This window comes from Gopherus evgoodei, chromosome 2, assembly GCF_007399415.2.
Source record: "Gopherus evgoodei ecotype Sinaloan lineage chromosome 2, rGopEvg1_v1.p, whole genome shotgun sequence".
NCBI classification, from domain to species: Eukaryota; Metazoa; Chordata; order Testudines; family Testudinidae; genus Gopherus; species Gopherus evgoodei.
Genome location: NC_044323.1, coordinates 262,643,137 through 262,661,978, shown reverse-complemented (window position 1 = coordinate 262,661,978; position 18,842 = coordinate 262,643,137). Strand labels below are relative to the sequence as shown.

The 18,842-nt window shown below is 42.3% G+C and overlaps 1 protein-coding gene across 3 annotated transcripts in view; it reads right to left on the bottom strand.

The window, feature by feature from the left end:
- ZFPM2 (zinc finger protein, FOG family member 2) overlaps window positions 1-18,842 on the bottom strand; it is a 492,640-nt gene that overhangs the window by 218,475 nt on the left and 255,323 nt on the right. For all 3 annotated transcript variants that reach the window (XM_030553692.1, XM_030553694.1, XM_030553693.1), the window contains one exon: window positions 7-125. In XM_030553692.1, the coding sequence (XP_030409552.1) occupies window positions 7-125 (119 nt within the window). The remainder of the gene's footprint in view (window positions 1-6; window positions 126-18,842) is intronic.

Sequence of the window (18,842 nt, the reverse complement as noted above, 5' to 3'; positions counted from 1 at the left end):
ACATACCAAGGTGTTATTATTCAGACCCATCTTCCCAGCAAAAGGCCCCCATGTTGTTCCAACCGGAAGCTGCTGCCGACTCTGAATCTTGCGCTCCCCATCTTTCTGGAACATCTCCAACTCTCCTGCAAACAAAGAAAACAAGCAACGTTTAGAGTACTGTACTTTCACTTGTACCTTGACAACAACCACCTCCGTCTTTGTGTTTGTTTTACACGAACAATGTTCTGAGGACCCATATAATGAGAATTAATTATGCTTGTCTGAAAAACAACTGATCTTGTCATCCTGAGAAAAAAACTAAACCTTTTCCCTTATAATTATATTCAAATTTGGGTTATAAAGTCCCATTTCTTTCTTGCATCTTTTCACACTCATTATATTTTGAAGGCATTTTTATTTGGTAAGTCTTTGAGAACGAGAGAGAATAACAGTTACTCAAGAGGCTTTGATCATATGCTGAGGAGGTGGTAATGGCTGCAGAAAGAAAAAGTACAATAGGAAGTACAACACTGGCGTTAACATCCCTCCTGTATTTCACTGTCACAAACAGCCAAATTCTGAAGTCTTTGCTCAAGCAAAATTTCTATTGGGCCACATTCTTTTCTCATTTACACCAGTGTAAATACAGGAGTACCCCACTGACTTCGGTGGGGCTCCTCTGGGTTTATACGGGTATATAGAGAAAAATAATTTGTCTCAACTAAAGTTTTGCCCGTGTTAGGGTTTCAGGATTTGACCTGAGATAGCTAAGGCTAGTAGATCTAGTGCCAATATGTTTGCTCTAAAAAAAGTAAAAAACAGTGGGGGTCAAAAACTGTCACTTTTTATTTTATTTTCTTCCACTGGAAAAAAGTCACAATCCAACTCTGTGCCACTTTCTCTCACTTATAGAGAGGAATTAAAAAACTGAAATTATTATTTCTAAATGTGAAGTTACTAGCTTTCTGAAAATAACACTTTCAAAACTAAATGAAAGTATTACTTCATTTCACTGTTTAACTTCCCCTCTCACTGCTCCAGTGGGGAAAAGGTGCAGAAAAAGAACGGGGGGGGGGGGGAGAAAGTGGGCACTTTCTCAGAATTTCAAAACAAAAAATATCAAAAATATTAAAAAATTGCAGGGTTTTTTCTGATGATTTTCCCTTTTACATTTTTATATGATACAAAAAACATTCCTTAAAACAATTTTGCCAAAAAATTGTTCCCATTTTTTGACAAATACATTTTTCAACCTACCGTTGCTCATCTGAGCTCTGGCCTCTATGAAGTTAACTTTACTGGATGAAATCATTTCCATACTGACGTCAATGGCAAAACTCACATTGACTTCAATGGGGCCTGAATTTCACCCTAAATGCTTCCCCTCTATGGTATGTCATATTCTTCCCTTCATATATTTATCAGCTATGACAGTAATTCTTGTCTTCCACATCAACATAATCCTTCCAATCAATTGCAAATAGTATTATATGAATCACAACTGTGATTTTTCACAAAGACCATAGATTCTGCCTACTCAATTACTAAACTGGATGCCTCTCTCAGATTTAGGGCTGGTGATGGTTACAAAATTGGCCTTGTGGGAGTGGGAATGAGGGGAATGAAAATCTCTTCCTTGCTGGCAAGCAATCCTATGGCTTTCAACACATCTCCCATAACTAGTCACCCATGTGAATCTCTGGATTTAGGATACATCCAGACTGTGGAGAAGGTTTTCCTTGTTCATGGGAATAAACCCTGACCATTTTCCAAAGAGCAGAATTGGTTATGGGCTCTGTTTCCAGGCAAAGACATCTGTATTTCAGTGGTGAATATTGCAGATTGCAAAACTACTCCATTAAATATTATGGTCTATATCCTTCATATAAACTGGCACAAATCCAGTCAGCTATATTGGTTTACACCAGTTTATATATGTGAGAATAAGTATTCTTTATAATGACAGCTCAGACATTTGCAAAGGTGTTATATAAATTGGAAAGGTTAATTATGTAGCAATTATATCCAACATACATTTTATTTAAATTTCCATAGGAATACTGAGATAAATGAAAATAACTTTTAAACAATCTCTGTAAGATAATAAGAGATGGGGGGCTTTTCTGAACTGCAGGTCAACATATTGAACATACACACGCACAGACACACACTGTAATATTTTCTACATAAAGATGAAACCAGTAGCATTTGCTTGCTTTTTATACATTAAAAAAAGCCAGGTCTATGGACATGTCACATTTAACTGATACCCAAGGAATCATGAGAATCTTTGAAAACCCTTTTAAAAAATAATTCAGCCTCCCTTTCTGCCACTGACATTTTTCATCTGAAAAGGGTTCAGATTCAGTCAAACAGTGACTCCTTATCTGTACCTGTGGATTTACAACAGGCCTGTCTTTTAATGGATTAAGAACGACAAATTTAGGGCAGATCATCCAGTGATACCCAAACACCTAGCAAAGTTTTAAACTGCACAAATTCATGCTCTCTTTTATTTAAATAAGTAAGAATCCTAATATTAATGGTGACACGTTTCCGAGTGGTAGCTGTGTTAGTCTGTATCAGCAAAAAGAATGAGCAAGTACTGCTCATTCTTTTTGCTAATATTAATTGTGTATCTTAAAAAGATGTTTAGGAAGGAAACAGGCATAAAAACCAGCAATCACTTTCCAAAATAATGGATGCTTTTTTCTTCCATGTTGACTACTGAACAGGTTACCATGTGCTTTCTCCCTCTTCCATTCTCCTTTGCTCTGTTATGCCTAAATGTGTGTTTTGGTGCAAACCATGGATTTCATCATTACATTGCAGTTTTATACCAATGTCACTCCAGTCTGAGTAACTCAGTAGTGAATCATGTCCAAGCTGTTTTAAAATGTGTTCTTCTAGGGTTATTATAATAGATGCCTAGTAGCAACTAGTGTAGTAAAGGCTGTGACACACAGTGCATTATATCCCCCTCATTTCCCACACTCATATCTTTTCAAAACAAGACACCTTGTGGGCTGAAATCTTCCATGCTTGGATTTACCTGAAGCATTTGTTTCAGCAGCCATTTTAAAGTTACAGAACAGTGGGGGTGGAGGGTAGGGGGGTGGAGTGGGGGGAGTGTTACATTTTATCCCATTATAAACAAATGGTAACCATACTTTCTTTGAACAAGGATGAAACAAAAAACAAATAAAGTTTGATACCTGGCACAGTTCTTCTCACTCAGGATCTTTGCTTAACTTAGAGAAAAATGAAATTTAACACGTATTGACTTCAAAATCACCTCTGAGCAAGTTTGATATGCACCTATTAAGATTTTGTAAAAGAACCTGTGTCCTTATCCCATTTGAGACATCACTACATATTTTCCTCTGCTTGAGCAGAAAGGGCCAGATGTTGGCACTAAAGTTTGTAGGAGAAAGATAATAAATATTACTATTAGAAATCCTCCTCAAAACTCCCCTAAACATTGAGGATGGGGGGGGGAAATCAGAGTTTTAGGGTGTGTAGTGACCCGGCATGGCTCCCCTCCTCCCCGGAGAGGGTCAAGCCCTGCCGGAGGCCAGAGTGGGCAGAGCTATGGAGCTCTGAGCCCGCTCCTCAAAGGGTCAGGCGGCGACTCGGAACTATAAAAGCCGGCCCTCAGAGCTCAGTCAGGCCCCAACAGCCGGAGAGATCAGACATACTGCCGGGAGCTCGAGACTGGGAAACTCCAGCGACCCAGAGGAGCCGCCCAGACTGGCTCCCTCGTGCTCGCTACCGGGAGGAGTTGCCTGAGCTTCCCCGTGCTCACTATTTGGAGGAGCTGCCGGAGCCTCCCCGCGCTCACTATCTGGAGGAGCTGCCAGAGCCTCCCCGCACTCGCTATCTGGAGGAGCTGCCGGAGTTTCCCCGCCCCTGCTATCCAGAGGAGCTGCCGGCGCTACCCCGCCCCTGCTCCCCAGAGAAGCTGCCGGCGCTACCCCGTCCCTGCTACCCGGAGGAGCCGAAGGGGCTTCCCCGCGCCTGCTGCTACCTGGAGGAGCCGCTGGCACTACTCTGGCCCGACTATCCTGAGGAATTCCCGGGCCCAGCACCCAGCCCCGGTCGCGATGAGCCTATGCTCGTGGACCCTTCAGAGGCCAACATTAGGACCTAGGTAGGTCCCGAGGGGGAGTACAGAAGCAGCCCAGGGGCAGCTGACCCCAGTCTGGCTGTGGAGTTGCCGGAGCCTATGTCAGTGTGTTGCAGTCAGGATCCCCCACTGACTGACCAGCAGAGTGACAGCAGCTGTTAGGACCCCGGGCTGGGATGCAGTGGAGTGGGAGGACCTGCGTCCCCCCTGCCACCCCACTCTGGGGTGGCAGACTCCCCCTCTCCCTGGCGTGAGGAGGCCGATAACTGTTACTGTTGCTCAGCCCTGACCAAAGGCCTGAGCTTACTGACTCAGCGTTTGCTGCCCACCCCTGACCTAGGGCTGAGCCTTTAAAACTGTTACTGTTGCTCAGCCCTGACCACAGGCCTGAGCTTACTGACTCAGCGTTTGCTGCCCACCCCTGACCTAGGGCTGGGCCTTTAAAACTGTTACTGTTGCTCAGCCCTGACGAAAGGCATGAGCTTACTGACTCTTTATTTGTTACCCGCCCTGACATAGGGCTGGACCTTAATCTATTGCTAGTTCTACTCAGTCCTGACCCAGGCCTGAGCTTACTGATGCTGTGTTTGCTGTCCGCCTGGGTGTAGGGCCCGGCGCCTAGCGGCTGGTACAGCAGCCCTGCTGGAGGGCCTGAGCCCCCTTGCCCGCCGGATGGACAAGCACTGCAAGGACCGCTGGGCTAGGTTCCCGGACCAACTGGAGTGGAATGGGCCAGCGTGGCTCTCCTCCTCCCCGGAGAGGGTCGAGCCCCGGCCGCTCACATTTACACGGTGTCTGACACTTTTATTGCATTTTACAATCTTCTATACATTTGAATGTCTGTGTAGAGTGAAAGATACCAAAACTGTGGCAAGGAAGGGATCAGACTTGTGAGATGAAAGAGCAATGGCTCTCCTGTAGTCCCTGTCTTGCTTGTCTGTGGCATATTTCCCTTAGATCTAAGCAAGTGACTTCAGAGTTATGGCCCAGCGGCCACTTTGTGGATCTCAGAGGAGACTATGTTAAGAAGAAAATCTGCATTTGAATATGAATTGAAATGGAGCCACCTAAACCTCACTCTAACCGAAGAGTTTGGGTCAGTCATGACAATGCAAAATGGAGGTAGGGGGCATGGTGCTCTGAGAAGCTGCTATCCTTTCCCTGACTGCGGCTACTCAGAATCTCCCCAGCTGACCACCTAACACATTGCAGAGAAGAGAAGAGACACTCTGGTTATTCTATTGTGTGATTACCAGGCAGTAGTAGGAATCCTGGGCACAATGGTATAAGAGCTTGACAGGCACTGCCTTTCCTTAGGGAAGTCCCTGGCAAAGTAACACTCCCTTCCCCACCCAGCCACCAAGGGGAAAAGGAGAACAGCTCTCTGATTCTGTACTCCAGCCCAAAGGAAGTGGAATATTCTATGCACAATGTGCTGTTTACAATTTCTGACTATTCATAATCTTTACTGGACAACTTTGAGATGGAACTAATGTATATTTTGACACTTAATAACAAGTGATAACAAGCACAATTCATACACAGAGGTCAAGAATATAGTATCTGAATGCATCATGACTAGTATGCCAAATTTTAACATCAGACTGATAGTTATATTTTTCTGTATTCATTCAGCAATGCATCCCCAGACCTGCTAATTGTCCTATTGAGAAGTACAGTAGAGAGCATAAGTTCAGGGAAATAGATTTCCCACCTTTAAGGTTTGTAAATTAGGTACAAATTGGAATTAATGGACATTTCAGTTTTAGTGATATTTACTTCACTCTTCTTTGCTGTACAGCAACTTACTTTTTGCAGCTTGTTCTTCAAGAACATCCTTATTTCCAGCTTGCTGAGTAAGTTTATACAAAATATTTGAGACACATTGTATGTGCTAATCAATTTTGGTAAAAGATAATGTTGTTAGTGCTGTGGGCTGTTTCTCTTATCTTGTTGATATAGCATACTTTTAAAGCCTGTGATTACTCAAAGACTTATGATAGCTGCACTGCAAAAGAAGCCCCAAGTCATGACTCACTAGTACAGCTACAAAACATATCATGGCTTTTAAGATATCAGGCCACCTTGGTGGATCTTGGGCCGGAATTAATGGACTCCATTGTAGGAAATTCTTTCCTATTTGTAGATGTTGTAAGGGATGTCCCTAAATCCCTATTAATTAAGGGGAAAATGTTATATGCTTTTCAGTAAATCATAACCCACTTTTTTATAACTTCAGAAAACATATAGTGTTTTGTATAACAGTGATACCCAGTAGCAGTTATTGGCCCTCTACAGGATTTGACCGTGGTTTCAAATATCAGAGGAATCCAAGTACAGTACACATAGTACAGTAAATGGTATTTTCTGGACACAGTAACAACTGGCTTTCATTCCATCTGCCCACATTCTAGAGTAAGAAAACAAGGGTGCACACAGCTGAAGATGAATAATAGGCAGCACCTGTTTGGCACAGTTACTCTACTCATAAATAATTTTGCCTGCATCTATATGTTTAAAATATTGAAAACATTGCAGGAAAGTACTTGGCAACCTAATGGCAATAACCTTTATAGGAATAGCCTTATAACAGGAGGCCACTTAGCAAAAGAGTATGGGCCAGATCTTCCTCTGATGTAAATGGATGGTGGTTCACTAACTCCACTGGAGCTCTGCCAGCTTCCACCGGCTAAGTATCTTGTCCTATATGGGTATATTTCTTTGTGTCTGAGAAAGACTGTATATTGTGGAATCAAATATGGATAGCCCTGAAGTCACACTGAGTTCAAAAAGCTCTCAAAGATTGTTGAAATCCTCAACCTCTGACAAAGCCAGCCAAGGTGCCTGAAGTATGGCATACAGTACCTCTCACTGGTCTACAATGTAACCATTGGATAGCTGCCTGCATGGTTACATCCAGTAATAGTTTGAGAGGGATATTTAACTGGTGATTCTCTCCACTACAAAAATGAAGCTAAGCTACTGTGCACACCTTTGAATACTGTAAAAAAAAATGGTTCCTCACCTTCTCATAACTGCTGTTTTTCAATATGTGTTGCTCATGTCCATTCCAATTAGGTGTGTGCGTAACATGTGCACAGTCATTGGAAGGCTTTTTCCCCTAGCAGCACCTGCCGGTTTAGCTGTGGAGCCCCCTGGTGTGGCGCTCACATGGCGGTAAATATAGGTCCTTGTCGACCCACTGCCTCTTCATTTCCTTCTTGCCAGCTACTCTGACAGAGGGGAAGGTGAGTGGGTCTTGGAATGGATATGAGCAATATATCTCTAAGAACAACAGTTACAAGAATGTGAGTTACTGTTTTTAATTCTTTGAGTGCTTGCTCACGTTGATTCCAGTTAGGTGACTTCCAAACCCTAACTAGGAGGTGGGGTCAGAGTTCATGGAATCATTGACTGGAGCACCGCTCTGCCGAATGCAGCATTGTCTCTGGTGTGATGGCTGATAGCATAATGAGAGGTGAAAGCGTGAACTGAGGACCACATCGCCACCCTGCAGATCTCCTGGATCAGGATTTGGGTGAGGAATGCTGCCAAGGAGGTCAGCTCTCTTGTGGAATGTGCCCTTAGTGCAGGGGCTGGAACCTTTGCCAGATCATAGTATGCCCGTAGTATGTGATCCATGATGAAATTCTGTGTGATGAGAGCGGGAGGCCCTTCATTCTATCCACAACTACCATGAACAACTGGTTCGACTTACAGAATGGCTTTGTGCATTCAATGTAAAAAGTCATCGCTCTTCAAACATCCAAGGAGTGTAGCCTTTGTTCTCGGCTAGCCACGTGAGGCTTAGGATAAAAGACAGATAGGAAAATTTCCTGACTGGTGTGGAAGTGGGATACAACTTTTTGGGGAAAGGCTGGATGAGGCCTTATATATCCTTATAAAAAATGGTATAAGGAGGATTGGAAGTTAGGGCTTTAAGCTCCGATGCTCTCCTTGCTGACATAATGGTGACTAGGAAGGCCACCTTCCATGATAGGTAGAGCAATGAACAAGTCATCAGGGGTTCAAAGAGGGGCCCCAACAGTCTGAACACTACCAGGTTGAGATCCCACACTGGGATTGGTGGCCTAACCTGCCTGTCTAGACCTTTCAGGAAACAACTGACCATTAGGATGGCAAAGACTGAACATCCAGCTGCTCCCAGGTGGAAGGTTGATATGCCTGCCAGGTGGACTTTGAGAGGCCCTGCTGTTTTAGGTGTACTAAGTAGTCTAAGATGAGCGGTATGGGCACCTGTGTCGGGGAAGTGCGAACCTGAGAACACCAAATAGGACCTCCCTAATGGGCTCGGAGCACAGGAGCTCCACTGGGTTTAGCCATGAAGCTTACAAGCGGTGAAGTGGAGAGACTCGAGACTGGGATGATGAAGGTGTCTGTGGTCTTGGGTAACCAAGTCCAGAAGCAAGGGCAACAAGATTAGAGCATCCATCGACAGTTCCAGGAGTGTGGTATACCAGTGTTGGCGAGGCCACCTTATCCCTGTGGATCTTGAGCAGAACCTTGTGGACGAGTGGAAATGGTGAGAATGTATACAATAGATGGTCCATCCATGGGAGGAAGAACGCATCCATGAGAGAACCCAGACTGTCATTCCAGAAGGAACAGAACCAAGGGCATTTTCTGTTGCTCTTCGTGGTGAACAGGTCGATTTGGAGAACTCCCCACCTGTGGAAAATGTAGTGCACTATGTCTGGGCGGATAGACCACTCGTGATTGTGGAAGGATCTGCTGAGATAGTCTGCCAGCTCATTCTGAGAACCTAGGAGGTCAGGTGAATAGAGTGGGCTATGAAGAAGAAGAAGCATGAGCGCTTCCCCACATAGGGGAGAGGAATGTGCCCTCCCTGCTTGTTTATATAAAACATCAAAGTTGTGTTGTCATCATGATCCCTACGCACTTCTCTTGCAAATGGGCCTGGAAGGTTTGGCATGCCAGTTGGACCACTCTCAGCTTCTTGATGATGACATGGAGTGAGAGCTCATCTTGTGACCAGAGACCTTAGGTCTGGAGTTTCCTCTGGTGAGCACCCCATCTCAACGTTGACGCATCTGTCACCAGGGACAGAGAGGGCTGGGGCTTGTCAAAGGGAACTCCCTCACACAGCTCCTGTGGGTTGAGCCACCAATGAAGAGACTCGAGAACTGCCATGGGAGGGTGACCACCTTGTCCAGACTATCACGCCCTGGCCAATAGGCTGACGCCAGCCAAACTTGGAGATGCCTGAGCCTGAGCTTCACGTGTTGTTCCATGTACGTACATGCTGCCATGTGGCTGAGGAGTTTCAAGCAACCCCTTGCTGTGGAGGCGAGGTACCGCTTGAAGCTTTGATTTATGTCTGTCATTGAAACTATGAAAACAAGGGGAAGCACTTGCGTAGGCAAGTGACTGCAGTTCCAATGACTGTCACTGGTGGTAAGAAGGAACTGAAGAGGCAGAGGGTTGGCAGGGACTTATATTCACCACCATTAGGGCACCGCTCCAGGGGGCCCCACAGCCGACCCAATGGGTGCTGCTAGGGGAAAAACCTTCCAATGACTGTGCTCGTGGCACGTGCACATCTAATTGGAATCAACATGATCAAGCATTCGAAGAAGAACACAATGAATTTACATAAAAGACATGGTGTCCCATTTATGCTGTTGCAATTCCTCTCAGAACAAGGTAGAGCTCAGCATATAAAACGATCATGCACTTGCCTGATGGACTAAAAGTGCCTTATTGGGATGCCGCTTCTAAATTCTCCATCCTCAACTCTCAAGTCTCTGAGACACAACACACACTAAACTACAGTTTTGTACATAAACTTGAAATACGATGTTCTCTATTCAAGTACTCCAGCTAAAACCTGATAAATCAGGCTAGCCATGCAGTGATCTTATCCTTTCTGACTCTTTAATAAATTGAACCTTGTAAGTTCACGCTGTTGGAAGTTGTCACTAAATGAAATTGTGACCTTTTCCGATGCGTGAACTTATCCTGCTGACAACTACATTTATTGTGTGGATAAGAAAGCGAAAAAAAAACAACCAACTTTTGATAATTGTGATCTTAGCCATATGTAACTTTAAGAGATGGGGTCTTTTTGAAGTTCCATTAATGATTAGCTATGATCAGACCCTCTACTCAGAGAAAAACATTCTCCATAGGTAAGTGCCACAGACACTGGAAGACAGTATTAAAAGTGCATGAAGAGGTACTAGGTGACAGCAGTGAATCAGAAGCTATTAGCCTAACACAAAGAGCTTTGAATTAGCTTGTAATTGCACTGGAAAAGATAACATAATGGAGGTGGCAAAACAGAAACATTCCCTTTTCACAGGATTCATTCAGTAGCTGAAAACCCTAAAACAAGTAACTGGAAATCTATGCACTAGTAACCTAAAGCACACTAAGTCACAGCACTCCTTGATTAATGCATAAAATTCCCCTTTGCCATATCGACTGGAAGTTATCATAACTAATACTGAAGAACATCAGTTGATAAGGTTATTAATAGAGATATGATATGAAAATGCCCAATTGTCTGTTACAATGTTTGTCTGTCAAGTACTAAATATATTGTTGCTTAATTCAGTTTAAATATGAAAGTGAGCTTACACTTCTCAATAACTGATAGCACTGTATTCCACTCTGAAGTGTATTAGCTCTGGAATCAGGGGACTTGGCAGGTGTTACAGTAGGATCTATTTCACAGCACTACAAAATCTACTGTGGGATACATACAGCTGCTGTGGCTGTCACATTAGAAACGGTGTTAAATACACATGAGGAAGGGTCACAGTAGGTTTCAAACAGAACTAGGCTAAATCATTATTGATCTTTAAAAAACAAACAATCTAAAGTTATTTTTCTAAGAAAAGTACACTAACTACTAATATTACATATCTACTAACCCTGCCAACTTTCCTTCATCCTGGTGATGCCCCCACAATCCTGCTGACCTAGTGGTTAGGGCGGAAACAATGAAAATGCTTCTCTTTTTTCCATAATACATATACTTTTGCTTCTGCTTATCTGCCTTTAGTACCCTCATGACCAGATCCATTCTCTCTCTCACTCACCTAGCTCCTGCAGGAGGAGGAGGAAGCATATTTGCTCATGTACATCCTTCATCTATTCTGTAAGGCTCTCCTCCTCCACAATATGAGCCCCAGGAAGAAAAGGAAGTGAAACAACATGTCAGGGGGCAGGTAGGGAAAAGACCAGGTAGAGAGAGCCTGCGAAGAGTGTTGGGGAAAGCACAGAAGGGGAGAAAAAAGGGATGGATAGAATCAGGAGAGAGGGCAAATGAGGTGAGATAAACTGGGCTTGGTGAGGGGTGAAAGGGAGCCCCTGGAAAACAAGGAGATTGAAGGTGGTGAGAAAGAACCTGGGGGAGAGAAAGAGTGAGCTGCATTTATGAAGGGGGAATGCGTAGGTGGCAGAAAGGGCAGGAAGAAAGAGCCCGAGTAAGTGAAAACAGAGTTTGTGAAGTATAGGAATGAGGGAACACATATATACATATGTATACAAAATACATGTGTGCTTGTCTGTCTATACATCTATATAGGTACATACTTAACTATTCTTACTGCCCACCAATTAATTTATTACTCAAAATATATGTAAGCTGTTTTAATTACCCTAAAATAAGCCACCAAAAATACAAATATTTCCCAGCCTAGCAGCTTAACTGAACTCTGATTAAACCAAACTCTTTGTGAAGTGTACCTAGGTCATGCTCTCCAACAGTTGTTTACCTAAGGCATATATCTGAAATTATAATTTTTCTGAAAGGTTTACATCTCTGAAACCTTCAGAAATTCAGACTTCTACTCTATTTGAAAAATATAACCACCTTACACTTGTTGATATATAATAAAATCAATATAAGTGAAGGAAATAAAAACTTTACATTTATAGTGTACCTCAGATTCAGATAATCTCAAAACTGTTTACATTCACACAAAAAGGTGAGATCACTTGGTCACCACTGAGACACAGCCACCTCTGGGGTGAAACATGACAACCATGTTGCTTCGGCAACATAACAGTTCTGAAAGAGGGAAAATTAAGCAAACCATCTCCAGCTTCAAATATTAATACCGTTCAGAGCATGCCCCTACTCTGGTAAAAATTCCATGTCAATTTTAAAATTATCACAAATTCTCAGAGCTTTTGTTTCATATCTCACTTCAAGGATTCAGCAGAGAAGATGACTTACTACTAAAAACATAGATACTGCTATACCATATATTAACAATCACTCATCAATTGTATCAATACAATCGATTTTAGGGATGGATCCAAACCATTTCATAAGTATTTCTTAGCTGTCAAAGTCAGAAAGGAAGAGGAACCGCTGAAATTATGAAAATTGCTGGCTAGAGTTTGGTCAACCCCTTGAGTGCAGCAGCCTCTTTTATAGTTGTAACAGGAATATTTTCTTCATTTGGACAATTTTGTTCAGTTTTGAGAAATCTACTCAAAGAAGGAAAAGTAAGAAATATAGATATTCTAGTGTAAGGAATGAACAAAAATCATCCAGCAAATGAAGATGTTTATACTAAGAAAACCTGATAATCCTAGTGAATAACAAAGATCAGTTCAGCTGTTTCAAAGTCATTACAGAAAATTTATTTTTTCTTAATCAGTTATTTATAATATGACACATGGTTTAGTAGCAGTAAAACCTCTTCTACTGAACAGAGGCTGAAAATATTGTGACTGGGAGAATGGCAGTCATCTTAGGATGTATTTCATACAATTCTGCCAATTTTATTCATAATGGGTAAAATCAATGAGAAAGTTAATGGGACTTAGGTTCCTACATCACTACGGTGTTTTGAAAAGTTTATGCAATGTTTTATTTAAAAGGACACATGTATCATACAGTCATAGACTATCAGGGTTGGAAGAGACCTCAGGAGGTCTTCTAGTCCAACCCTCTGCTCAAAGCAGGACCAAACCCCAAATAAATCATCCCAGCCAGGGCTTTGTCAAGCCTGACCTTAAAAATCTCTAAGGAAGGAGATTCCACCACCTCCCTAGGTAACCCATTCCAGTGCTTCACCACCCTCCTAGCAAAAAAGTTTTTCCTAATATCCAATCTAAACCTCCCTCACTGCAACTTGAGACCATTACTCCTTGTTCTGTCATCTGGTACCACTGAGAACAGTCTAGATCCATCTTCTTTGGAACCTCCTTTCAGGTTGTTGAAAGCAACTATCAAATCTCCTCTCATTCTTCTCTACTGAAGACTAAATAATCCTAATTCTCTCTGCCTCTCCTCATAAGTCATGTGCTCCAGCACCCTAATCATTTTTGTTGCCCTGCACTGGACTCTTTCAATTTTTTCCACATCCTCCTTGTAGTGTGGGGCCCAAAACTGGACACAGTACTCCAGATGAGGCCTCACCAATGCTGAATAGAGAGGAATGATCACGTCCCTCGATCTGCTGGCAATGCCCCTACTTATACAGCCCGAAATGCCGTTAGCCATCTTGGCAACAAGGGCACATTGTTGACTCATATCCAGCTTCTTGTCCACTGTAACCCCTAGGTAACCTGTGTTCCAGTATTGGCCATATTGTGTCCTTGCTGAGGCCAGTGCATCCCACGGATGAACCCAGGGCACTGTATCTCAGGGAGGAACAAAGCCTTGCAGATCTGGCCACATCATGACACAGGATAAGTAAACACACCTTGCATCACCCCTTAGAAGGGGACAGTATGTGATCCCTTCTGCAGTCAATAAGCTCTAATGAATTTCATGGAAAGAGACTAGAACCATGGCCCTGTCCCTTTTGTTCTGTCTTGAACCCCAGAGAGCACTGACAAGCAGATGCTGCACTCAGAAGAGAACAGGAACTAGAGTTGTAGATGGTCACAGCACAGGGGGCACCTGTGCAGGAGCTAGTCACATTCTGACACCAGGTATGTCAAGCACCTTCCTCTGATGACGACAATTACACAGATATGCAATGTGTGTGCACTGATTAATCATAACTAGGGACCTACCTAATTCACGGCCATGGAAAACACATCACGGACCATAAAATCTGGTCTTTTGTGTGCTTTTACCCTATACTATACTGATTTCAAGGGGGAGACTGGTGTTTCTCAAATTGAGGGTCTGACCCAAAAGGGAGTTAGTTCCACAGGGGTCTTCAACGCTATTTTAGGAGGGCTGTGGTATTGCCACCCTTACTTCTGCGCTGCTGCTTCAGAGCTGCGTGGCTGGAGAGGCCCAGCTCTGCATGTAGCAGTGCAGAAGGATGGCAATACCATACCATGCCATCTTTACTTCTGCACTGCTGCTAGCAGATTCTCTGCCTTTAGAGCTGGACTCCCGGCCAGCAGCCGCTGCTTTCCAGATGCCCAGCTCTGAAGGCAGCGGTGCTGCCAGCAGCAAAACAGAAGTAAGGGTAGCAATATTGCAACTCCCCCTACAATAATCTTGTGGCTCCCCTCCATAACTCCTTTTTGGGTCAGGACCCCTACAATTACAACACCGTGAAACTTCAGATTTAAATAGCTAAAATAATTAAATTTATTTTTTTTTAAATCTTATGACCATGAAATTGATCAAAATGGACCATGAATTGGGTGGGCCCTAATCATAACTGAATGACTGAAGTGAGCAATCCATTCATCTATATGATTATATAACCACTTTTAGGCTTCTTCAGCCCTTGAGACAGATGATTAAGTTAAGATGTAGGGTTTAAATAGAAATGGACCACTGTTTTAAAGTCCTGATCCTAAGATGAATGACTCCAGAGTTCAGGAGTATATGGATCTAGGGTTTTAGTTCAGCCTGCCATGAGAGTCATCTGAATGTTAAGGGTGCTCACATCTGGGGATTGAAAGAGAATCAGATCCTGGGTCTATCTTTAAGAGTTGACGTCTAAATCTTATCAAAGAAGAAAAAGGAAGTCTTGGATTTATTTAATCATTGTATGAGATAGACTGGGGACAAAAGTCAATCTCACTGTTCAAAGGATGTGTTTACTAACTGCACAGAAATAACAAAAGTGGGGGTAGAAATGCTTAAGATAATATTTAGAAGTAACAGCAGCCTGTGCTGTTAAAGAGTCCTCACTGTGATTTCTCTTGTGAGGGTTAATGTAAACTCCGCTTTTACACTGATACTTCAAATTGGCAAAGAAGTTTCTCAATTATATTGTGACATTGTACAGACCCAGCGAGCACAGTAGGTACTTTATCCCAGTTACATGTAGTTTGTGCAACATTGCTCACTCTCTCCAACACAAATGCACATGACACGGAAATGCCAGACTTGGCAAGAGCAGGCTCATGATATTACTGAAGAGGGTTTTCTTGATAAGATCATCATCTGCTGCTGGACTCTTGGGTTTGCTCCTTTCCTCAGCAGAGGAGCAGCTGCCCCTGATAAGTGTCCCTTTGTGTGGAGAGTCTCTTCTGATACATGCAGAGACATTTAATCCCCATGCCTGTTTGTTTTGTTAGTTGCTTCATGTAGCTGGAATACAACAACAGGTATATGGCGCTTTTTGTGTAAAGCACTAAGTAAATGATGCACAGTTTTACAAACTAAGCAAACATAGCTCAGGCTCACACCTTCATTTTCTAAAAGAGAAACAACCCCGCACAAAGAAAGTTAAACACTTTGTCTTCACATGCATAAATCTTGCATTAAGAACTCTGGAATCCTTTGGGATGAAATGTGTTATTATTCTTTTACATGTTATTATAAGTAATATATAATGTATACATGTTTGTTGCACTAGGACACATTTTCATTTTTTCTTACTTTAAAAAAAAATGTTGGGTGTCAAGATACTCTGTCGTATCATAAGCATGGTGGTTTGAAGCCACATAACGCTCTTAGCTTAACATAGAAATCTATCAACGTTAGACTTTAAAAAAACATATAATTAACATTATGGAATGTTTAAATGTATCAAAATGTATTGGAAAATATTCCATTTAGCACTGAAAGTCAGAGCAATGAGATCAACTCTGAGTGTATCCATGGTGTCTTCTCAGTTTACGGTACTTACACTTAGAGATAAAAGGATCTATTTTCATCTTTCATTTGTGTATCAGAACAGATGAATTTATTTGTTCACTAACAGATATGCATGTTCAGAACTGTGAGCCTACCGCTTTGATACAGACTTCCAACACTCAGAACACATGTAGGGTGACCAGATGTCCCGATTTTATAGGGACAGTCACAATTTTTTTCTTACATAGGCTCCTATTACTCTCCACCCCTTCCCAATTTTTCACTCTTGCAGTCTGGTCACCCTAAACACATGACTGGACAACCAAAAATATAAATTTAGCAGGGAAACTGATGCTCCAGTATTTTTTTTCTCCTTGTAAAAAGTTCTACAGCTTTCTGAAAGAGATTCGGTACCAAGGAAAAAGAACAATTGAAAAGAAGGAGCTAACTGCATCAGAGTTTAGTATGGTCATCCACAAGATCCAGTTACCATAGGTCCCAGTGGAGAGAAGGGCTGGGATAAAGGGAGATTGAATGCCATGCTCCAGTGTATGCGTTCTGTATACAGTTCCATTCATTATAAGAATAATTTATATGAAAAGTACAATTATTATAAATAGAGATGAATGTAGTATAAATATAATGTACAACACCAGAATTTAGATTAATCATTTATTTTCATTTGCTGGGGATGGCCAGACAAAACAGACACATGGCTCCGCACTGCTCCAGCACTCATGAGTTATGTGCTTATCTACAAGTTCTATCTATGATGAAGTACCAGCAGTGGCCAATATAGTTTTTTCCCACTCTCACCTGGCAAGGAGACTGTGACGTCTTCTTTTGGATACAGATTGCATTACCCTTATACTTGGCTTTAATAACTCAATTTAGACTACTGCTGTGCACTCTACATGCAGCTACACCTTAAATCAGACTTTAATGGTGGTGCAGAAAGAGGCACCCACTTATGAATCAGAGTAGCTAACTATGGGTGAAACACACCCCTGTTCAGAGGACTGGTGCAAGGCCTATGCACTACTTAAATGACACTATGAGGCTTACATAGGATTTAACTAGCACAGAGGCCTTGCGCCAGCCATCTGCATTGGATGAACTTGATAACACAAATAAACCCAACCAAGCCAACAAAACTATTCACATGAGTAAGAAAAGAATTCAGCTCACTATGTGACCCCTAAGTAAATCAGCTATTCACTCTGGGTGAGATCCACAAAAGAGCATAGGCACCTACATCCAACATTTAGGCACCGCTAAGATCATCAAACTGCTGGTCAGATGCCACATAAGCCTGTGGGTGTCTAAATCTCCACTGTTAAAGTTCACTTGGTGCCTACATTTCTGCCAAAGAGCAAATGCACAGCCATGTCAATGTAGGCACTCAGATTGCGATCTCATGCGTATGTCCCAGTGGGATCCTCAAATGAGGCATTCCCCAACTTGTCTTGCCCGTGTGGGCCCAAACTGATAGATGTCCTCACACAAAATAGCCACACTCCTCTCTCTGGTATTTCCTACTTGCTAGTTTAGGTAGCTCCCTGCTCACCATGCTCGCTTTTTTTGTGGAACTCATTCTTAGGCATCTAACTCTCTCCATACATTGTACAGAGAGTCTAGTACCCGAACCTGGGGCTGTGGATTGTATTGGATGGCAAAGGACCCAAAAGTTAGGCACTGCACCATTCAGCATTATAATGCCCAAGTCCCTCAGTGGCTCTAGCCCTCTGTGCCTCAGTTTACTTACCTATAATGAGGAGTTTCATCAGTGTTGTAAGGCTTTGTAAAGCAATCGGAGACCCTTCAAAGAAAGGCATTACAAAAGTACAGCATTCAAAACAACATTAGCCTGAGTGATGGCAAAATGCACCTGTTTTTTTTTAATTTCTTCAGAAAATCTCCATGACTCCCAATGAAAAAACTCTCTGTGTCCAAGATGTCTCTATGTAGTTCTAATGTGCCCATATTATCATGCTGAAAAGACTTGTCCAAGGTCTCAGAGACAGTAGCCAAGCTGGAAATAGGATTCTTTATTTCACTTCCTCTCTTTCCCATGGGACACAAGGATTCTGCAAACATAAGCATTTCAATTCTAGAAGTAGTAGAATATTGCTGGAAAAATGCAGTAATAAAGCTGATAGTGCCAAACGAGATCAAAGGAATGTCAATGGGACACAAAATATATGTCCTTCAGAATGGTTTAGCGCTTCTTTCCTTTGGTTATTTGTCAACTAACTCAAATGTATAATAACCTCCCCACAATATGAAATACTATACTAGCCTCAATGCAAGTCTGGATTTTGGGAAAAATAATGAAGAATTATCCACCATCATTTAAGTGTCCTGTTTTTTATTATATTCTTTTGATTCTTTGCAGTAGATTGAATCAAAGGGTCATTATTGAACTAAAAAGTTTTAAATAAGATTCAGATTTGAAAAAAAGAAAGTAATGTCAGTTAATAATAATAATTCCTTCTTATCCTCTCTTGGTGGAGTACTGTAGGGATATTAGAGCAGGAGTATAATTTGTTACTGACTATTAAGTTTATCGAGTAGTAAGGGTTAAGTACACAGCAGACAATCACAATGCAAAGCTGAAGGGTGACATCCCTAATTTCCTGGCTGGTAAAACTGGCAGCTTCCCAAATACAATAAATGAATAAATAAATAAATAATCCACTCTTCCTTCCTATTCCCTCCCTTTCCACCCCCCATCTC